Source organism: Gymnodraco acuticeps, unplaced genomic scaffold (assembly GCF_902827175.1).
Source record: "Gymnodraco acuticeps unplaced genomic scaffold, fGymAcu1.1, whole genome shotgun sequence".
Taxonomy (NCBI): Eukaryota; Metazoa; Chordata; class Actinopteri; order Perciformes; family Bathydraconidae; genus Gymnodraco; species Gymnodraco acuticeps.
The window spans coordinates 70,856-93,226 of record NW_022991223.1 but is presented as its reverse complement, the minus strand read 5'-3'; the positions used below and the strand labels follow the sequence as shown (position 1 = coordinate 93,226).

Below are 22,371 nucleotides of genomic sequence, written 5' to 3'. Positions count from 1 at the left end.
AGATCGATGTATCGGCGATCTTGAATCATCCATTCCACTCATCCTTCCAGGAAATGTAATCAACCGCAGAGTGTCAGGATCACAGATCGGTTGAAGGGAGCTGTTGTTAAGCTAAAATGTCTTTCACCCGGTTATTATCTAGAGCTGCTCTTGTTAGCAAAGGTAAGATTGTCACATCGCGGTAATAAAAAAAAGGTTATGATTTTGAAAGAGCCGGGTTTTGTCTTGTTTTGTACAACGTTAACGCTGTATTTGTTATGAAGCCTGACCTTAGCTTAGCATTCATGTAGCACTGTAGTCACACAGGAGCTTTACTATTCCCTAAAGTGAATTTGATTACAACTATTTGCTAATATTTTCTTTAAATGCGTATATAGTGTAACAGTAAGAATGATACAACCATTTGACCTTTACCATTCTCCCATGAAATGTGTTCTCACGACACATTTATTTAAGAGGCTTGTGCAATGTAATGCTAACTCGCTTCTTCTTCTTCTTATTAATATTAACGCAATTAACACATCTGAAAGAAGACTTCATTCCAACATTAGGCAAGGCAAGTTTAGTTAAATAGCACATTTCAAGGTAATTCAAAGTGCTTTACAAAAATGAAAGACATTAAGAGCATTAATAATTGACATTTAAAAACACTCATTTAAAACCAAAGATACACAGATCCACTAAAGCACACAGTAACATACATCTAACAAGTTGCTGTGATTCAAATGGAATATGGCCAGTTGAAGGGCATGGTTTTATTAATGTTGTAAAGTCATCTCTTATATGTCTGCAAGACTTCCTTCTTCTCACAATGATGTCACTTTTAAGTACTGACTGCCAGTGCGGTCCATGTTCATTTCAAATGATTAACGGCCCCGTTTTTCTTGTTATTTTCATGTGTTTTGCAGTTGGATCCAGGTCTATTTTCCAAAGCTCCAAAGTGGACATTTCTAAACCTAACTGGATCAGAGTGGGCCTTGCCTTTGGATCAACTGCTTTCTTGTGGGGCCTGGTAAAGAACCACACCAGTTTACAGATACCCTTTTATAAAGACCATCATTAGTTGGCATAGTGCTACAGTAAACTCACTCAGTTTGTTTGACGCTTAGGAGCTTATCTCCGTCTTATTGTATGAATACCAAACTCTGTTCATACACCAAGCACGCAATGCATGTCATCGGCCTTCCTATCAAGATAAGTTTGTCTTTCAGCCAAATAGTTTTCTGAATCCTGTAGCTGAGGGAAACATTTGAGCACCATTCAGCATTGACTGGATCTCAAAGTATTTCCACTGTTTGCTTTGCCCAGGAAAGGGCAGCAAACAGTTGAATGCTTTTTTTAATGTTTATTATTTCTTTATTTTGTATGTTTAATTTTTCAATGTATCTATTCATTTATGTATTCTATACAATTATCTTCATGAGGCAAAGCATTTTCAAGTGGCATTTGGTCTGTGGGGTTCTCGGGTTCCCAGTATCCCCCTTATTTTGTTATTGATGTTATTTGATTTGATTCCAGAGGCCTATACTACGAAGCCGGTTCAACATAACCTGGATATGTTTGAGTTAGCCGGTTGGCCTAATCCAGAACAAACGCACTCTTGCTAAACGGTCCTACGACGCTGGTTATCAAGTGAATCGCTCAAGCCAGCCGTTTCCTATCTAGTTAGGTGCACGTTCACATGAAAGGGGTGGTATTTGGAGCATTCGACCAATCACAAACATGGAGAAGCGTACTGACAGCGCAGCGTCATATGAGTCAAAATATGAAGAAGTTAAACTTTAAACATCCATGACTTAAACACTTTATCCAGGATAAAAGCCACATAGCTGCACCTGCAAGGTGAATACAGCTGGTAACAGAAAAAGTGTTTGAATGCGTACATTAACAGGTTTATGATATCACTGCCCCGTCTAAAACACGATCTGACTTTAATTACATTTGACTCGAGTGTTTCGTCAACTTAATGTGTTGCTTAAAATAATACTTCTGCATACAGTATGTGACACTGTGAGTGTTGCACGGCCAGATACGGCTCAGCTGACTCAGATAAGGAAATATATGATACATTATGAAGTGATATGAATGATAATGGGACACATCGACGTCTGCACTCACAGTGCCGCGGACTGTAGGCAACGTAATGTTACTCTGATCCGTTATGTTGTGGCAGATATTTAAGTAAGCTTTCTTAACGCTAAAGTTATAATAGTCAGATTGCTCTGAAGATGGGAGGTGATATTCTATTCATTTTCACGTTCTCACAGTCGGTGATTTGAACTGCAACGGCAGTTTAAACTGTATTTCCTTTATCTTGTAATATGACTTGATCGCTTTAAACTCTGCACACTGTTGTTATCAGCTGTTCCACCATGGTTTCTACCTCAACCTATAATAGATGTATCCTTATTGAAACGGTTACATTCAATGAAAAATAAAATCAATGTGCAGGCTTACGTGAACACTGTTCTACAAGAACAATATGGGCAGTTTATACATTAAATAAATCAAAAGTATAGTGGCGATATGCTCCAAGTGGAAGCGATTCACCATTAAAGCAAAGAAGAAGAAGAACTCCGCACAGTTGATCTCTTATCCTGGAACCTATCCTGCTCCGGCGCAGGCTAGCCGTTCAGCATAAGTTATCTAGCCCGCTAAAAAGTGAACCAGCTTCGTAGGACCGGAAATCCCAGAAGTTATCTTGCTAAACGAAAATCCTGATTCGTAGTATAGGCCCCAGGCTAGCCGTTCAGCATAAGTTACCATGGAGATCTAGCCCGCTAAAAAGAGAACCAGCGTCGTAGGACCGGAAACCCAGAGTTTTCCCTGAAGTTAGCCGGCTAAGCGAAAATCCGGCTTCGTAGTACAGGCCTCTGGTGGCAATAAGAAGCTAACAAAGTGATTCATATGATCTGAAGCCATTGAGGATACACACTCAGTTATTGCCAATCGGACAGACAGAGAAGAAGTAGAGATGATGTATTAGAATATGAAGAAGTATCCAATTCAACATGGGATAATACTAATAAATGGCTTGTTGTTACTGTCCTCCCCCCCCCCCCCCCCCAGCTCTTTAAGCAGAACAGTGCAGATCTACATGAGTACAGAGTGAGGAATGGCCTGGAATAACCCCCCCACAATGGTATGTGAGTGTTTGTTTGTTTTGATCATACTAGAATGAAATATATACAGTATAACATGATTTTTGTAATTGGATATCTATATTGCCAATATAGCTGTTTTTGTATTCTGCAACATTCTGTGAAGATGTCAAATCTAAACCTAAAACCCGATGCTCTGCTCTCTGTCTTTAGGATGCAGCTGATCGTCCACGTCTTTGTATTCCCACTCTCCCTGATTCTTCACTCTCACTTTGTGTCAAATAAAAAAGTATCATGTGAAATGTATTCGCTGTTGCTGTGGTGGTTGATCAGTATAGTTTATCTATTGACACTTCTTTATTTCATGTGCCAAACAGAGATAAGCAGTATATGTGTGTTGTTCCCAACAGCCTTCCAAACATAATAATAATAATAATAATAATAATAATAATGGGTTTAATGTATATCGCACTTCATATCTAAGTTCAGATCCCGAAGTGCTACACGCATTTAGCATGGAAACAAAATAAAACAGTACACAACACGGTAGAATGAATAAAAAGCAATACTTTTTTTTTTTTTAAATACATAAATAAATAAGATAAAAGGTCTAGGAAAAGGCTCTATTGAATAGATGGGTTTTGAGGCCTTTTTTAAAAGCCTCCACGGTCTGTGGTGCTCTCATGTGGTCGGGGAGAGCGTTCCACAGACTGGGAGCAGCCGAGCAGAAGGCCCGGTCTCCCATAGTACGGAGCTTGGTCCTGGGGGGTTTGAGGAGGTTGGTATTGCTGGAGCGAGAGGTGCGCAAGGAGGTATGGGGGGTGAGGACTTCCTTGAGGTAGGGGGGGGGTGCAGTTCCATGGATACACTGGTGGGTGAGGAGGGAGACCTTGTATTCAATCCTCAGTTCCACGGGGAGCCAGTGTAGAGATTTAAGGATGGGGGTGATATGATCGTATTTGCGCACCCTCATCAGGATCCTAGCAGCGCTGTTTTGAATGTACTGGAGCTTCTGGATGCTTTTGTCAGTGAGTGTGGGGCGGAGTTTGGCGATATTCCTGAGGTGATAGGAGTTCTTGCACAGTTGTTTAATGTGAGCCTCACAGGTCAGATGGGCGTCCATTTTCACACCCAGGTTGGTGACTGTAGAGGAGAGGGTAATGTCCTGGCCGGAGAAGGTGATGGTGGATGACCGAACCTGGTGTGGGGTGACAACTATAATGGCTTCGGTCTTGGAGCTGTTGAGTTTCAGGAAGTGTTGCTTCATCCACGCCTGTATCTCCTCCAGGCAGTCAGTGAGTGTGGGTGAAGGCAGGGCTGCAGAGGAGGTAGGGTTGATCCTGAGGTACAGTTGGGTGTCATCAGCGTAACATGTCGGCTGATGATAGAGCCAAGGGGGAGCATGTAGAGTGTGAATAGAGTGGGGCTGAGAACTGATCCTTGAGGGACACCACAGGTGACATCAGTGTAAAGGTTAGTGAGAGCACATTTAAGACCAGGTGGGCCTTTATTGATCCCAGTTGACACATCCAGGTGTTAGAGAGAACAGATAGCACACATGCCAATATACAAGGGGATAAGAAGAATACTAGGAAAATAATGGGTCCGACTAGAATGACAAATAGCGTTAGTTACGCCTATTCCGTCAGCCAAGAAATCGTTTAATCATAAACAATTTATTTTTTTCATTTTCAGGGGGGGTCCAAAGTCAGTGTTAGGGGGGCATGGGACAGGGTCTGGGTTTTTTAGGCTTCAGAACCAAAGCCTGGTGATTGAATGCTGAATAAGCCCAAATTCCTTGAGTGGCTCTTTGGTAACCATGAATTTGGTAAACCTTTTAAATGACAGGGACAGACCAAAAGAGTGAAGGTCTTGTGAAGGCCCTGTCAGGGTTCATACACTTTTTCACCAATGATTTTCAATGACTTCTCCATGACTTCTCCATGACCTTTACCTAATTTTCCATGACCAAAAACATTATTCTTTCTCAGCGGTACCACTGAAAATGGTTTATTTTAACATGGAACAGGAAAATAAGGTCTGCATCTGAAACATGTTGTGCCTATCTAAAACAAATCAAATAGTAGGCTTACTAGCTTCTACGCGCTAAAGCAACTAAAATCTCTCACCAGCAAAACACCTCGTCAGTTAAATGCCATTTTACGTTTCATTACTATGCGATACAGTATTTATTATCATTATAGTATTACTATTTCGGTGATTAGATAAAATATAAATTATATTTGATGCAACTTTAGTTACATTTCCATGACTTTTCCAAAACTTTGGGAAAAATATTGTTTTCCATGACTTTCCCAGGGCCTGGAATTAGCTTTTTGAATTTCCATGACTTTTCCAGGTTTTTAATGACCGTAAGAACCCTGCCCTGTATATAGTAAAGGCTTGTCTAATGTGTGTATGTGTGAGTGTGTGAATGTCGACACGCAGGATTTTCTGGGATAAGATGTCAAAATAAACCTGCAGTAGCTACAACCATAGGCTACAACATGGAGTGAAATGTGAAGAATTCAAAGCAGCAACAGCATCATTTCACGTGCTGTCTGCGACCTTCCGTGCGTTCCTGAAGTGAAACCACGATGAAAGTCACCGTGACGTATGAGGGGTGATCAGTGCTCACTGCTCAGAGGAGAGGCAGCAGAGGAAGTGTACAGTGAGTTGTTGGTTAGGCTCTAATGAGAAAATTAGGAATATTTGATTTAATTACATTCTGAATATATATATTATATAATTTGAAATGCTTATGTATTAATCAGGGCTGTCAAACGATTACAATTTTTAATCAGATTAATCACAGCTTTAAAATTAATTAATCATGATTAATCACCATTCGAACTATGTCCAAAATATGCCATTTATTTATGTATATTTTTGTGGGAGTGGAAAGATAAATGAAAGAAGGCGGATATATCCATTTAACATACAGTATCTATGTTTATTAAAACATTTTTCTGCGTGTCAAAATGAAAGACAACCCACACACCTATCAATCATCAAACCGTGGGGTCTTAATTCATTACGTGTTGATTTCTATCAACGGGGGAGTACTTCAGGAAAGTCGACAGAGGGGGGGGGGGGGCGGCGGCGGCTAGTGGAGTACTTCGTGACCACAGAGTGTGAACGTTGTGATCAGCTGTTTTAGCGCAGTTCTCCAGTGAAGGGGGGGAGTCTCCCTCCGCAGCCGGTTGGCGTAGTTTTGGCACAATTCCGTTGTACAGACCGACGTTAACAGCACCTGTCTGTGCACACGGAGACCGAATCTGTCGTCGGGTGATCTAACCGCCTTCTGGAAAAGCTTCACAAGTACGTCGGTACGCAAATGCGCTTTGTGACACAAGTGACGGTACGCATTTCAGATTACGCACATAACCTGCGTACCAGTTATGTGCACCCCGTACTACAGCAAAAGTATTCTCCGTCGGGACTTCCTGCAACAACACCACGCCGTTATCAAAGATGTTCTATTGAGAAGACGATCACTACGTGACAAAAGTTTTCAAAACCGTGGCTGCTGAAATCAATCTTACTAACAGCTGTCTGTGCAATTTACTCCGCGCGAGTTGGCAGACTTTATTTCGCTTACTTTAACATCATTTTTCATGGTGGGGCTAAGCCATTTATTGGTATGGGTGTAGCCTACCCCAGCCATACCCTGGCGCTGCCACTGGTGGCACGTATGGGGCGGGCCATTCTGCACATGCGTTAAATGCGTTAAATATTTTAACGCAATTAATTCAAAAAATTAATTACCGCCGTTAACGCGATAATTTTGACAGCACTAGTATTAATTAAATAACCAATAATCTGTAATGGGAAAAACTGGATATTGCAAGTGTAAAACTTAATATGGCTATTGCTTATCCAACTATCATATCACATACAATTTCTTTCCAAGTTTTGATCACCTCTCTTTAAACATCTTGAGTTTCTGTCACATTCATGAGTAGAACAAGTATTCAGTTTTCCATAAGTAAAATAAGTAATACTACAGTACAAATACTGTAACCAGCTAAAGCCCTCCATTCAAAATTGTACAAATGCATACTATCAAAACCTACTTTAAGTCAAAGTAGCCTACCAACTAAACACACATATTGTTAGATTAATGAGGCATTAATGTGTTCCTGACTTCATACTGCAGCTGATGATGGTGGGGCATATTCTAGTCTTAAAACATATTATGATATTATGCATATTGTAATTCAGGGTAACATTTACATTTGAGATGAGTGAATCTGCAAAGCAACAAAAGCTATAGTTAAAGTGGAGTTAAAAGTTGTCTGAAATCACTTTTGAGGTACCCCGAAGTTTTGTGATATAAATGTATAGTATGGGTCCAAAGCATAGACTTGTAGGTCCAAAGCACAAATAAACTGCTGGATGCTCACTTGCATGTGTTGGGCAATTTGCACAATTATCATACATTGCATAGGCTACTTTAGTTTCCTGCACCTTTCTCCACTGGTGGCATTAGCCGCTTTCACACCAAGTACTTAGCCGTCACTTGTCCCCGGTACTTGTTCCCCCCGAACGCTTTAGTCCCTGGAACTGTCCTAGTACATTGCGTTCTCACCGGAATAAGGCCGCGTCCATACAGAGACGATGTCAGTTGAATCCGCTAACCTTCTCTATCGTATAGAAGGTTCGTCCACACGAGGCCGACACGGAAACGCGTATTCGGAGTCCGAATCCGATACACGCTGAAAAAAGTGGGTTGGTCTGAGGACGAAACGCTTGCGGCTCCGTGTGTACGCCCTATACGATCATTCCCTGAAAACGCTAGTGGAGCCTCGCCGCGGCGAAATCGTGCCGCGCAACACTAATTGCGCAAGATGAGGCCCCCTCCGCGAGGTGAGGCCCCACACAGTCTGCGTGATCTGCCTGTAGGGAGGGACAGCCCTGTGTGTGTGTGTGTGTGTGTGTGTGTGTGTGTGTGGTGTGTGTGTGTGTGTGTGTGTGTGTGTGTGTGTGTGTGTGTGTGTGTGTGTGTGTGTGTGTGTGTGTGTGTGTGTGTGTGTGTGTGTGGTGTGTGTGTGTGTGTGTGTGTGTGTGTGAAGGGGGGATCAGTGGATCAGAGTGGCAGGTGACGCTCACTGCGGCGATTAATCACCCGTCAAAATGCTTCTGACAAATGAAGCTGCTGGGTCGTGTCTTCCGAGTAAATCGCCAGAAGCGCTGACACCTCCTCATCACTCCACCGCTCCCATGTTTCTTTTTGTGTTGACATAAATTAGTCTCTCTCCATTGGGGCGCTGGGCTAATGCTAAGGCTAATTCGAGCAAATAAAATGGCGGCTTCACAAAACTTTTTACGGGGCGTGGTTTGCAATTCGCCCACCCAGTCAGAAATTGATAGTGTGGCCGACACACCCACGAACCATTTCCTCCTCAGAAAAGTACTACCTCTCAGCAGGGACTATCTGAGGGTGAAAAGGTTTGCTCGAACTAGGGACTTGATCAGCCTAGTTCGGGGGGAAAAGGTTTGCTCGAACTAGGGACTAGTTCCAGATCCTTTTTGGTGTGAAACCAAATCCCCCTCCCCCCCCCCGATCAGCCTAGTTCGGGGGGAAAAGTACTCCGGTGTGAAAGCGCCTATTACTACCATGGATGTATTACTCGACATTGAGGCCGTTTCTCAATGTCGAGTAAACCTGCTGCAGAACCACTATTTCAAGTAGGCCTATACTACGTCATCAAGTGGCGCCGAAGGACTGTTTAAATGCATGTTAAATGCCCAGCATTCGGCGCCACTCGATGGCGGAGTATACTTGAAATAGTGGCTCTGCAGCAGGTATACTCGACATTGAGAAATGGCCTGAGAAACAGCCCTGGTACCTACACCGGCGCACGTCCTGCAGGGCTTGGGCTTGATTACTACAGCCAGCTGATTAGTACCGCCTTCTCTTCCGGGGTCTTAACGACTTCTCATACATCCTTTCACTTGCTCTCGCTCTTTGGCAGTGAGCACCCTTCATACACCGGCAACACGCAACAGAGAGCAGTCTGTCCTCCGCCCCCCACAGCACACGTTTCGCCGATCCGAGCCGTGCAGCCAGCCTCAGTGAGAGCAGCCCGGACACACACCGGAGACAAACCGGAGAGCAGCGATGTTTTCCTGCAGAGCAGCTTGGCAGAGGTGTGGGCCTCTGGCGCGGAAAGCAGCCTACAGGTTGCCCCGAGATGGTGAGTTTCATTAGCAGAAGAGAAAATATAGCATTTTTTTAATTATTCCCTTTCACACAATGTGGTTCTGACACTCTGTGGTGTAACGGGAGGCGGTCTCTTTGTCTGAGGCAGCCTGTGACTGAATTCACAGGAATAGTACACCGTGTCCTCGTGCGAATTACACTGCATAGCTGCATCCCCGAGCGCAGGAATGCCAATGGCTGCCTGAGATGTGAAGGTCAGCGGGACTGTGACAGGAGCTGGCCTCCAACACATCTGTGCATTAGAGTCTCTTATTCATAATTATGTGGTCTGTTCGGCGAGTTTCTCGTTGAGGTATGGTTGTACTTTAAGCTGTAGGCATTACAATGACACTGAACACTTGCTGTGTGCCCCCTGCTGAGCGTTAAACAGAGCTGCACACTGTCGGATACATTCACAGCTTGTGTAATACGTGTTCTGTTTTATACTGCAATGTCACTTGAGCCGAAACATTAATGCTTAAAAAAACGAGCCACGCAGGTTCTTTGTGAGGCAAAGGTCAATGAAGGTTCCTTACATATTGCCAGATTGATGAAGGCCACTGCATGTATACATGAGTGTGACCTTCAGCAGGCAGCGTGGAGATATAACACTGTGTGGTGGAACATGGCTGTCAGTCACGTGGTGTGACGGAGTTGTAATGTAAAGAGTGCAGAGGCACGTGGGACACCTCTGCAGTGTGTCTGTGATGACCTTACATAAGCATGGAGGAGAATGAAGGTGTGGGCAGTGTGCTGTGAGCTAATGCAGCCTGCAGAGCTGCAGAGCTCCAGAACACACTACTCTGTCTGCCAGCTGTATCCAAGTCCTCATTCCAGCTTACCTCCACAGGTTTTTTCAGGCTAGGGCATTGTGTTTGTCAAAGAGAACCTCTTAATTTAAGGTAACTTAAGATACCAAAATGAGACTTAAGCACAAAACAGTCACTCTGCTTCACCATAATGGCATTTGCTTGCAGCTGACGTTGCTTCTGAATAGTCAGGTAGCAGTAATTGCACTTTAATAAAAACATGTTGTTGCTTGGCCTTCCTCTCTAATGTCCAGAGTGACTGGCCTCTGACTGCTTTCAGGCAACTCCTTCAGGTTTCTGTGTCCTAAATGTCTAAAAAAAGATGCGAGCATGCAAGCCTTCCCACACAGGCTGACCTGTTGTCTTACTGCCAGGTACGACTGGTGGCCTCTCAAGAGATTACATGACAGAGATGTCCACTCCGTAAAGAGACCCATGAAGCCCCTCTCCACTCCAGTGGTCCCACTTAACCAGAGGATGGTATCATGGTCTAATCCAGTGAGTCGTTGACCTGCGTCCCCTCCACTGCTCATGAACGCTCCCACCTGAACCCCCAGCTCTTGAGCCGATTAGCCAGTGTATATAAGTCGTGCCAGAGCCCTGGATAGGGGATTAGTTCCTGAGAATACGTAGAGTTTAATACCCTTAACAGTGGACAGGACAAAGCTCCATCGCCCTTAACCTCATATTATAATATGACTGGTTGCCTCATAGAGGACATTTTTAAACAATTTGAAGCTATTCATTTGTCCCCTTTTTATGTATGAAATTATTATGGGTGCTTTTGGACTGTAGATTTGTGTTTGAATTTAGATAATGATCAAAATATATAAAACCTTAACATGCTCATATTTGGTTGGGTGTTTAGGGGTCTTCCCTCAAGAAAACTAGCATTTTATTAAAGTGCTCCACATTGATTTCACTTTAATTCAGCCGGTGGTGTGCGTTGGCATGACAGGGTCAGCTGTGAGGGTTGGCATGGCGACAAAGGGTTTAAGAAAAGCGGCTGTCAGCAGTATCAGAAAGTAATGCTGACAGGGGTCAAAATGTTTCATCGTAAACAGCGTTGGATTTTCTCTTTCCTTTTTCATATTGTTAAATATTCCCACAGTCAAGATAATGGCAAACTCAATAAAAGAATGGTTCCGCACCAAATGTGCCTAATCTTACTGTGTGCAGAATTGTAAAGCTCCTTGCTGTATGCTTAACAACAGATGACATACGAAACAACTTTCTGTCTCCTTTCCAAGGGTGTGTACAGAGTATCGGCCCGTCCACACAGCAGCGTTAAAAAAAATCTTGGAGGTGGGCGTTTCTGAAAGCTTGGGGATTTTTTGCGACCAACAACCAATCACATGAATCTCCCGCCCCCGACATACGAAGCAATAGCAATGTTAAAACGAAGTAAACTGGATATAAAATCCCCAAACAGGCGAAAACCTACCAGTTTCACCCACTGCCTCTGCCACCTCCCTCCATGCCTGCTTCCTCCGGTTTGTATCCCGGTAAGTTATTAGCGACTGGTCATAAAGAACCGGGTGAATTGCTACCGCAATAACTAATTTCTCCTCCATCTTTTGGCATATGAGGAAATGAACTGCGGTCTGGCTCTCCCAGCTTGCACGCGGTTTGATTGGCTAGCGCTTGTACTGTCAGATTTGCATAAACGGGATTTGATTGGCTGACGCTTCCACCTCAGCTTCAAAAGTTGAACATTGCTCAACTTTTGAATCCTGGAAATCTTTGCTTTGCTTCCCACAATGCAGTTCGGCGAAAAGCGAGGCAAAGTGACGTCACCCCATTCAATGTCAATGGGCAGAAGCGTTGGAAGATTTTTTTAACGCTGCTGTGTAGACGGGCCGTTACTGTGTGCAGAATTGTAAAGCTCCTTACTGCCTGTATGCTTAACAACAGATGACATACTAAACAACTTTCTGTCTTCTTTCCAAGGGTGTGTACAGAGTATCACCTTTGAGGCTTCAAGCAAGCCCTGACATGCATATTTATATGGTTATCATGAGCCAGCAGAGCGCCTTAGGCTGCTGCTCCCGATCCTCTGTACACAGCCTGATGCTGCTGGGCCTGCAGCACATTACTCCTCCCTGTGGGGTTTTAAAGCCTGCAGAGCTGCAGATGTGAAATGGGGATGCAAGGTGGATCCTTGTCTGAAATGCTCCATGGTCACGATTCCTTTCATAAAACCGGTCCCTCTGGGATCCTGGAGGGAGGTGAAAGTGGGAACACATACCAATGCTCCAGGCTCCATTTGGAGAAATCAAACACGTTATCACATAATTGAGGACATTTTTGAGAAAGGTCTAACGTTGACTTTTTTAACCCTTTTCAGTTGTGCAGCGGCGTCCGATGTCCTCCATGCCCGGGGGCTCCGTAGAGAATATATTGTACAGCCTGCTGTGTGGAGGAGCCTTGGTTGCTTCGGTGTCCTACGTAAGTTCTATTGTTTCTATTCTCTGAAGATATAACCTTCACTTATTACAAGACTTTTAAAGACTTGTCTGTGAACAGACTCGAACAGTTAGAAAACCTCAATCAGTGCTGCCGTTTAAGTTACGCTGTTGTGGCGGAAGATTCAGCCATTGGTACGCCGCGGAACAGACTTTTAATTTCTTTTTGGAAGCAATATGATCATTCCTAAATCAATAAAATAATTAAAATCAGTATAGTGAGTCAAATACTCAATTGAATAATTAAGTAGCCGTGTAATAAGCAGGGTAATGTGCAGTGAGCTGGTCATTAATGAGAAAAGAACCCCGACGGGGTGATAAGCATCCCTTACTTGTTTAACAACAATGATATGTGACCATCCAGAACCAACAAGCTTATCTTATCAAATAACATCATTTGCGCAGGATCTGAAATGAGCCACTTCTGGAATAGGAAATGAGTAGAATGCTCAAGTTGTGACTCTTTCCTCTCTCCACAGGCCTACAGCACCGTGTCTTCTGACGGCAACAGGTTCAATGATCGCATCTCAGAAATCAAAGCCCGGCCCAAGACGGAGTGGGTCCCTAAACCTTGGCCACCTAAGAGTAAGCATTTCTCAGCCACTGCTCCACACACTTCAGCAGGTTACACCAGCTCATGTTTTTGAGGCTAAAAACGATTCTTGATCAAACTTTGCTCAGTTGCTCTTGTTCTTGTTGTGTAGGTAGAACCCAGGTTAGGGTGGACCTCCTTATAGCTGGGGTTCTTTTGGCAAATACTTTTGTTTCAAAGCTCCTAGGGTAACTCATCTGTTAGTTTTCCCTTTCCCGGATTCAAGGATCTTTTGTTAGTATTATGCTAAACAGGGTTACACAATGAAGTGTTGCGGAGTCCATTATCCGACACGCGGTGGAACAGAAACTGTAGCAGTCTAATTTTTGAATTTGCAACAATGTAAAGAAACAAAAACAATAGTTAAAGCTGTAGGCAGATACTGTGGCCTGCATTAGAGAAACATTGTTCATCAACTTTGACTTTTGAGCACCAAGTTTGAATATAAAGACAGCCTTCACTCGCTGTGTCCTGGTTAGCCCACAAGCTGTTCCTACAGCGGACACCAGCCAGGTGCATGCTGGGTACCAGCTTGAGTAAACTGTGATTGGCCTTGTATGCTCCACAAAAAAAATCAAATATATGCTATATACTGTATATATTTGCTGTCCAATACCTTTGCACTTCCTGTCCTGAAACCCCCTCTCCCCAACACAAGTTCATTTCCTTCTTACACAAACATGATCCACTCCAGCACGCGACTGTGTGTATCCTCTTCGATATCTCTTGATCTCAGGAGATTGGTTTACGCGATCCACTCGGCGTGTATGGAATGAGCAAATATGGCAATTGCTTGTGTTCTGATAGCAGTAACGGCACATTGTAGAAACGAGAGATAAATCCACTTTGTAAACAATTTGGCTGAGTCTGTCTCACTGCTGGTATCAACATGATTATGTTGTATGCATCACATGAAATGAAGAACAACCTTTGAGAGCTTACGATCTGCAGCTTTTGGTCCCGAGAGGAATGATTGGTCCACTTACTGTACCTACCAAATGATGCACTTTTTGCACACACACATTCTAAGATATAATGGGCAGATAATATGCCTTGGTACATGAATGCTCCTCTGGCATGACCCAGTGATGGATAGAACTCAATTGATTGAAATGTTTCATGTGAAGCAGAATGCGTAAAGAGAACATTAAACAGACCGAGTTGTTTCCATTGCTTAACCCTGCATGTCTTTAGTGCTCCACATCTGAAGTGGCTTGTTTCTCTGTGAAACGGGCACTGACGGTTGTGTTTGCTTGCAGGTAAAGAGGAAGATGAGGGTAAGTTGTGTCACGCAGCTAATTGGCATGATTCATCATCACTTTCTGAATGCTCTCAGAGAGGTTTGCATTGGCTTGATTGGGCTTCTATCGTTCAACTAACTGACACTAACGCCGGTGGCTTTAGAAGCTCATGTTCACTCAATGTGCGTCTTTTCCACTCATGGTTCCATGGTTTGAGTAGGCCAGGCATGGTTCACGCAGACAGTCAAATAGCATTGAAATGATATAACAACAGCAGACCAAAGCAAGATGTATTTAGTTTGGAATCATACACATTAGTCATGGCTATGCTTTGGGCCAAAGAGTGCCTTTTTTATTGGAGATGCAGAGGTGAACGGGGAGAGAGGGGAAGACTTGTTGATTGGCTCTGGAAGCCAGCGGACTGCAGGTCTAACCTCTGAGCTTTCCTGGAGCTCTATACTTTGCATTTGAACCTCCCATGTGACCTCAGTCTCTCCACCCCGTCAACAAATGTCTCCCCTCTCTTGCTCCCAGCCCCTCCCTCTCTTCATTGTGTTCTGCGTATCTGTGTCGGAGACTTTAGATTCAAACCGAGTCTTCGTACCTTATGTGTTGGAAAAGGCTTTAGTTAAAACAGTCTTTAAATCAAGACACAGAGCTGGCTTATAGCGCTCCCATTACCATCACCAGTGCATCTGTACTCTGTGGTTGATGTAACATTGATGATGAGATTGTTCTGTAAATGTTTCTTTTTTTAAACTTGGCCTTTTTGAAAGATCCAGATTTGATTCTTCCCCCTTGCTCTAACTGTCTCTGTCTTTACTCTTTCAGTGTAATGCTAAAGCTAAGGTCCTCTGTGGCCGGAGATTCCTCCTAGCACTGGACTCTTTGGATCTGAATGGGAAACAGACCCCCCCCCTCTCCTGTACTGCTAACAAAGGATATTCGGGACATTTTTGTGAAGATTCTTTTTTTGCTGCTTTATGTTAGTTTGGTCTGAAGAGGAAAATGGACTTGATCGAATTATTTCAAACCAATTCTGACAGATTTTTCTTTGGCAACTGTAAATGTTCAACAAAACTCTAGGGTTGAAGCTAAAAAGAATGGCATTGTTTATGTGGGACGTCCATGCTAACACATTAGCATGCACTGTTGTGAGTGATATGAGTCTGTTAGCATCATCCAACGGGCAGTACACTGCGTATTTATCTGCTCACTGACAGTCTTCTGCATTTGGAATCTCAAAGGCCTCTTTATTAATAACTGATAAACATTCTCCCCCCCCCTTCCCAATTGAGCTCAACTTAACGCAGTGGACATCTTTCAATAGATAAAAAAAGGAAAATAGTATTAATAATGTCATTTGTTTTCATACGCGTCAATGCTCAAATATCACTTACCACCCAATGAAGGCTATAACAGAAAAGCCTATAGTTGGCACATTATCCAGGAGACTGCTGTGTTTCCATGAGGAGGAAGATTTGAGGTATTTCTAAAAACGTTTCAAATTGTCCACTTCAGTGGGGAGGAGGTTGTATTCTCAAGAATGAACCACGTTATCATGAAACCCCACTGTGCCAGCAGTCGTCTATCCCCCCCAACAGTCCATGCTGGAGTGTGTAGCAGCCGTCCCACCACTTGGTGTGTTTGTGTTGGATGTTAAAGATTAAAGACTCACAACCCACTGGGCCGTCTCAGTGTCAGACTCTTTCAGAGTTCAGATAGTTTTTTTTTTATTGGATGGTAAGAACCAAGATTCACCTTGACCCCCTCTACCCTGCATCCTAACCCTCTCCTCCCCTTCCCTCCCCCCTCCTCACTTTCTTGTCTGTCGTTCTCCTTCCTGTCCTTGAGTTGCATGCACTTTATGTCGTGAATGTGTCTCCTCAGATGTAGTATTTGTTAGTCAGTGATCTAAAGGTAATCCTTCTGGATCAGACTGCAGGGAAAGCATGAACAGCTGTTAGTAGCTATGTTTCCATCCAACTGTCCCTCTCTGGTTGTCACAGAGTTGATATTAAGTTCTGATACACAGAGGCTAACTGATCAATGGCAGGCAGCAGCTTGCTAAAAGTTGAAGAGTCACAGAGCTGCAGGGTTCCATTTGTTTTATCCATGATTTCTTTTATCCATGGTGTTAAATCCAAAATGCTTCAAGGCATCACTTCTCAGCGTAGATAGTTGACCTGTTGGAGCGTGCAACCGGGACACAGTCAGGTGACTTGTACCCAACTCTTCATCAGTGTACCAATGTTTATTTCCTCTTATTTTGAATTCAGTAAGATTGTTACTCTGCTAATTATTTTCTACATTGTGACTTTCCAACAAAAAGTGAATGCCCTACATTTGACTGTGCATAACAACATTTTGTAGGCATTACACCTCATCCAACTGGATGGAAACCTAGCTACTGATCAATTGTGAGGCACAATGTAACTATTTTATAATCATCATTGTGATGTCAAGTTTACAAAATAATGCACCAAGTTTAAATGGAACATCAGAGAAAATAAACTGAAACAAAATGTAATGACTTTTAGTTCAGTTCAACTTGTTTTAATTGAACAATGTTTATTCAACAAGCTATTAGTTTTAGTTCAGCACAACGGCAGGTGTTAGCCCTGCTCTGGCTGATGCACGTCTTCTGGTTCTTGTGTTCCAGCTGGAGAGGAGGAGGAGGAGGAGGAGGCAGCAGCAGCCGAGGAGGAGGAGGCCGCTGAAGAGGCTGAGGTCGGAGCAGAGGAGGCTGCTGATGGGGAGGTGGAGAGCGTAGCAGAGGCAGTTGCTGAGGTCGTTGCCGAGGTGGCGGAGGTCGTTGCCGAGGTGGCGGAGGTCGTTGCCGAGGTGGCGGAGGAAGTTGCCGAGGTAGCGGAGGAAGTTGCCGAGGTGGCGCATGAAGTGGAGACTGTGGCAGAAGAAGTGGCTCACGCAGCTGAGGCTGTGGAGGAGGCTGCCGAGGCGGGCGCAGAACCAGCCGCCGCCGAGGAGTCCGGCAGCAACGGTACGCCTGCTGCACCTGAGGGGGGGGAGGCAGCTGCCCCTGAGGCCTGAGGCTTGAGGTTCATACTTGCACTACAGGGAGACACACACTACCACTATCTCTAACCACCAGGTGTTTTTCTTCCCTCACACAATGGGAATAATGAGCAGTGACTTCCAGTCACTGTCACAACCACTGAAGGGTTAGCTGCTTCTCAGGTGCCTGGGTTCACCTCTTATTGATCTGTCTCTTCTGTCTTCCGTAAAATGTCTATTTTCACTGTATTTAATTTATTGGAATGGGTATAGAGGCCGACACTCTGCAAATGAAGTGTTTGTTTTTCTGGTGTGCAGTGTAGATCGATGTGTATATTTGTTCAGATTATTATGGGCCGAGGGATGTTTAAAAGCAGCAGCTCATCTTCTCAACCGGTTCCTTCCGATTTACAGCTGCGCGCCACAGACTCTTTGCAGTTATGGGTGAAATAAAAGTGATCACTGTGAATACATACATGCATAAGTATCGGCCCTTATTTAACATGACTGAACACCAGCTAATTCTGTAGTAAACGAACTCTGAGAACAAGCAGGAACACCCCTCAAATGCTGTGATATCATTGGTATCTTTTAGAAATGAAGGCCATAATGCTAATTTACGGGATTTGACCAATCGCTGTGTTACATTGAAATCTCTGTTTATCCATCTCAGGGCGAGATGGCCCTTTGCAGACTCTGTAACTGCTAGTGTGTTCTTTTCCTAAGTGTAATGTGAAAATCTTAAGAGCTCATTAGATTACAAGTTATTTAACTTATGTGATCATATTTTTATTTAGCTTATAACTGGAAAATGAGTACTGTGAATGGTAATTCATCAACCACACAATAAAACTTTTCTCAATCTGGAAAGCTTTACTGTGGTCTTTAATTTGTCTATTTAACGTCATTTGTATCGGAAGCTTTTAGGAAGGATATTTCTAACCCTTCAATCCACTCTAAAATTAAAAAAACATAATTTTTAATTTCTAAATGTATGTGAATGTATGTCTTTGGAGCTATTGTAGATTTTCAGTTATTAATCATAATTCAAATGCTCACTTAATAAATGCATTTAAATGTCATAGCTTTTCCTTATCACTAAACCTGCTTGATCACTTTGCACTGGGACTTCTGAGAAAACCCTTTCTTTCTGCACGGTTTGCACTTCTAGGAACGGTGCATGATGACCTACATACACCAACATGTATATTCTGGTGAAATACTAACAAGAAATGGCAGTTCTGAAATGCGTTGCTTGTCCAACAGAGAGGACTGTAACAGACTTTAACTTGAGCACCAGTGATGTTTGGATGGCTGGATTTTGTGTTTCAGTGCCGCTGGCCGCTGCCTCTGCTCTAGAGGCTCCAGAGATAACTGAAGACAAGGAAGAGTTGGCAACCGCTGGTGAAGACAAGGAACCCCTGCCATCAGTAGAAGAAGCCCCTGCACCAGTAGAGGTGGCACCAGTAGAAGAAGCCCCTGCACCAGTAGAGGTGGCACCAGTAGAAGAAGCCCCTGCACCAGTAGAGGTGGCACCAGTAGAAGAAGCCCCTGCACCAGTAGAGGTGGCACCAGTAGAAGAAGCCCCTGCACCAGTAGAAGAAGCCCCTGCACCAGTAGAGGTTGCCCAAGTAGAAGAAGCCCCTGCACCAGTAGAGGTTGCCCAAGTAGAAGAAGCCCCTGCACCAGTAGAGGTGGCACCAGTAGAAGAAGCCCCTGCACCAGTAGAGGTGGCACCAGTAGAAGAAGCCCCTGCACCAGTAGAAGAAGCCCCTGCACCAGTAGAGGTGGCACCAGTAGAAGAAGCCCCTGCACCAGTAGAGGTGGCACCAGTAGAAGAAGCCCCAGCACCAGTAGAAGAAGCCCCAGCACCAGTAGAAGAAGCCCCTGCACCAGTAGAGGTGGCACCAGTAGAAGAAGCCCCTGCACCAGTAGAAGAAGCCCCAGCACCAGTAGAAGAAGCCCCTGCACCAGTAGAGGTGGCACCAGTAGTAGAAGCCCCTGCAGAGACCTTGGCAGAGGGTCCCCAGAGAGAGTACATCGTTGTGGTTCTTGAAGGAGCACCTAAAGCTGAGAAGCGGCCCAAGGTGCTGGGCGTGAGCTCCATGACTGGTAGAGTCATCGCAGCCCCAGAGGAGGACCACGCCCCTGAGGTACCAGTGAACTTTGTTTCAGACTGATCTATGTGTGTATAGATGAAGATCAGTTTAAAAGTGACAAGAGTCCATTGCAAATGTTTCCCAGTGATTGCAGTCTTAACTTTTTTTTGTACTATCATGCTTTGGTTTAACGAGAAATGAAATGCATGTTGACGCTTGCTTTCAATCAGCGTGGGCTTTCAACGAGTCACTCTAACACGTTTTAAACTTTGCTACTCAGGGTAGGCGACGTCTTCTTAGGATGCAAATGCAGTAGTTCCAAATAAGGTACTGAGCCTTTATTATTCCGACCATCGATTAATATGATGAAGGGAAGGGCAATATGTTAGAAACAGGCAACTGCTGATATGTTGGCATAGGCTTTGCATGGTGCCCGAGTTTCAGCTGGCAGAAGTTTTTAGGAGGGGGGGGGCTGTGGCTTAGGGGATTTATAGGCGTAATTCAAACGGGCTAAATGCCACAGTGTCCTTGGGCAACATGCCTAACCCCAAATTGCTCCCACATGCACGACTACAGTATTGTATGCAAGTCGGTTCAGATAAAAGTTGAATGATAAGTAACGTTTAGTTTGTTCAAATGGGTCATAACCTAGGAAAATGGAAAGAAAGTAAATATTCTTACACATTTCTTTGTTTTTCTCTGAACAACCTTATCCTGTGTGCTGTGGACATGACAGAGTTGTTATTTAAAACATGTCCACCCTTCACATCCATGTTCCTGTAGTTCATGTTCAAATGCTCTTTAGAAATGATTTAGAATTGTGTAATAAATGGATACACTTTCAGAATGTGCTGACAGTTCTAATGACGTTTGTGTTTCTGTCCTCCATCACAGTAAACGGCTCCTGGATGATGACCTAATATCCTCCAGAAGGAGAGGATTTGCCTTTCTCCAACATCTTCCCTTCCTCCCTTTACCCCATACAAATCAAAGGGACTTGTAGTAGTACAAATACAGTTCCAGTGTTCAAATATAAATAATGCACAGACCCATGCCTGCTTTATGGATCCATTCACCAACATGTGAGCAGTGCCCATTACTGTGACACTCCACACTGACCTCCATGTCCTGGCCCATCCGTAGATAAACAGATCTCAGGTGTTTCCTTCACCAGCCTCACTAACACTTCTTCAGTGAATTGCAACCTGTTATCTGGTGTGTTTTAAAAACGGACCCATCCAGTCACCGTTTCTTCTTACTGTTACAGAGTTTACTGCCTCCGAATCACTCCGTGGAATACCTTGGTACAGCACCACATTCTGTTAACCCAGGCTCTGCGTAGCCACGTCTAATGTGAAATTAGTGTTATATTTTAAAGAAGCAAGGTGCATTTGTATTCACCAAAATTCTCTACAATACCCGACCTCAGGTTTTTCTTCTACTTCTCTTTGTGTGAAAAGTAAAGATTTGGAGAGACGGCATGTACCACAGCCACCGGGCTATCTCACTGTTACTTCTGTTTTCAGCATTCAAGCGACTGTACCTCTTCTTGAAGCAGTCTGTATTGCAGCTCCAGAGCCAACAACACAGTTGCAAAGCCAATTCATGGAGCACCCTAACTTTCCTGTAAGGCTAAATAAAGCAGGCATTGTTTATTTTCCTTCCCTTTATTTAAATGGTAATTCAACACTGAAACATGTGTTCCTCTGCTCTCATTGGGTAAACGCTAAAGCACTTCCCCAGTGGGTGATGTCACAGCAGGTTCGTTCCACCAACACCAGACACTGACCCATAGAGAGCAGCAGCTGTTTTCCTTTTCATGTTCAGTGTTTGCATACCCTTTGTTTATCCTTAATGATATAGACAATCTGATGATTAGATGTGAATGTATAAAATATAAGGGACATCTTCCTGATTGGAAGATAATGGGGCAAAAGTCCTTCTACCTTTTGTTCTTTTCCACACACACCCCTGAGGAAGCATGTATTCCTAGAGAGCTGCTTCAGTGAGGATGGTCAGTGGGTTGATGGAGGATGTATGAGCAGCATTCTGTTCTGTCAGTCAGATCTGTGTGGATGTGTGCTTTAAAGGATGCGGCATGTGCGCTCGGTAATGCTCTTGATGTGCTTGTGTGACTTGAGGTGTGTATGGGAAGTGTTGCAGTCTGTCTGAAGTAAAGTCTCCTGTGTGAAATGCAAACTGTCCCCTCTTCTTTGAGGCCCTCTTTTAGATCTCTCCCCTCTACTCTTGGATTTCTGGCTTTGTTAGTTTGTTCTATGGTAATTAAAAAATATCTGAGAATAATTAAATATGACAATTTAGTAATGTATTTTGAAAATGTAAATCTGTCTGTTGCTGCTCTCAGGCAGGTTTCTGTTACGGGATGTGAGCTGATGTCTTTGACTAAGCAAAGGACAGAAGCGGACTGCTTCACACATGCATGTATTTGCAAAATAAAGACGGATTAAACCTATTTTTTTGTGTTGTAATTTTAGTTCACCAACTTTTTCCAGGAACACTTGAATGAACAAGCTGGAATGACTTGAAAGCTTGAAAGGATTTTGTGTAAACATTGTTGAGGATAAGTATGCTGGTTGGTGTAAGCTCAGCCTGATAACACTGCTGTGTACCTTTTTTAGTTTTCTCCAAAACTAGAACACTAAAAGCTGTTTGGAGTTTTTGTAACTTTTCTTCTAAACTAAGGACCATCTGGTTTACTGAGAAAACGTTCAAGGTAATGTTGTGACTTACTGTGGTGCAGAAACATTTAACAAATAAATCAAAATCTCACAGCTTGTTTTCTTGTCAATCAGATCTGATCAAACCTACCTTCTCCTGATGAAG

General features: G+C 43.7%; 2 protein-coding genes across 8 annotated transcripts; both read left to right on the top strand.

Annotated features, from left to right (window-relative positions):
• Positions 1 to 22: 22 nt before the first annotated feature.
• On the top strand, positions 23 to 3,407 carry ndufc1 (NADH:ubiquinone oxidoreductase subunit C1). 2 transcript variants are annotated; one of them, XM_034239408.1, is made up of 4 exons: positions 23 to 162; positions 909 to 1,012; positions 3,070 to 3,142; positions 3,315 to 3,407. In XM_034239408.1, the coding sequence occupies exons 1-3, from the start codon at positions 117 to 119 to the stop codon at positions 3,127 to 3,129; spliced, it is 210 nt and encodes a 69-aa protein (XP_034095299.1). In that variant the 5' UTR covers positions 23 to 116; the 3' UTR covers positions 3,130 to 3,142; positions 3,315 to 3,407. The 2 variants fall into 2 exon arrangements, with proteins under 2 accessions (XP_034095299.1, XP_034095300.1); XM_034239409.1 differs by having other exon boundaries at positions 3,070 to 3,146.
• Positions 3,408 to 9,031: 5,624 nt separating this feature from the next.
• si:ch211-235e9.8 (uncharacterized protein LOC100002196 homolog) lies at positions 9,032 to 22,016 on the top strand. 6 transcript variants are annotated; one of them, XM_034239405.1, is made up of 9 exons: positions 9,032 to 9,301; positions 12,463 to 12,563; positions 13,060 to 13,165; positions 14,432 to 14,449; positions 17,076 to 17,414; positions 18,761 to 19,044; positions 19,096 to 19,581; positions 19,808 to 19,854; positions 20,422 to 22,016. In XM_034239405.1, exons 1-8 carry the CDS (start codon positions 9,226 to 9,228, stop codon positions 19,841 to 19,843), a joined length of 1,446 nt encoding a protein of 481 aa, XP_034095296.1. In that variant the 5' UTR covers positions 9,032 to 9,225; the 3' UTR covers positions 19,844 to 19,854; positions 20,422 to 22,016. The 6 variants fall into 6 exon arrangements, with proteins under 6 accessions (XP_034095296.1, XP_034095297.1, XP_034095293.1 ...); XM_034239406.1 differs by having other exon boundaries at positions 18,761 to 19,158; positions 19,216 to 19,581; XM_034239402.1 differs by having other exon boundaries at positions 18,761 to 19,581.
• The last annotated feature ends 355 nt before the right edge of the window (positions 22,017 to 22,371 follow it).

Bases quoted from the DNA above. Each gene is read 5' to 3' on its own strand.
- si:ch211-235e9.8 (XM_034239402.1), top strand. From the start codon at position 9,226: ATGTTTTCCTGCAGAGCAGCTTGGCAGAGGTGTGGGCCTCTGGCGCGG. The intron at 17,415-18,760 runs GTACGCCTGCTG...TTTGTGTTTCAG, and splicing joins CGAGGAGTCCGGCAGCAACG to TGCCGCTGGCCGCTGCCTCT. The intron at 19,582-19,807 runs GTACCAGTGAAC...TTTGCTACTCAG, and splicing joins AGGAGGACCACGCCCCTGAG to GGTAGGCGACGTCTTCTTAG.
- ndufc1 (XM_034239408.1), top strand. From the start codon at position 117: ATGTCTTTCACCCGGTTATTATCTAGAGCTGCTCTTGTTAGCAAAG. The intron at 163-908 runs GTAAGATTGTCA...TGTGTTTTGCAG, and splicing joins AGCTGCTCTTGTTAGCAAAG to TTGGATCCAGGTCTATTTTC. The intron at 1,013-3,069 runs GTAAAGAACCAC...CCCCCCCCCCAG, and splicing joins CTGCTTTCTTGTGGGGCCTG to CTCTTTAAGCAGAACAGTGC.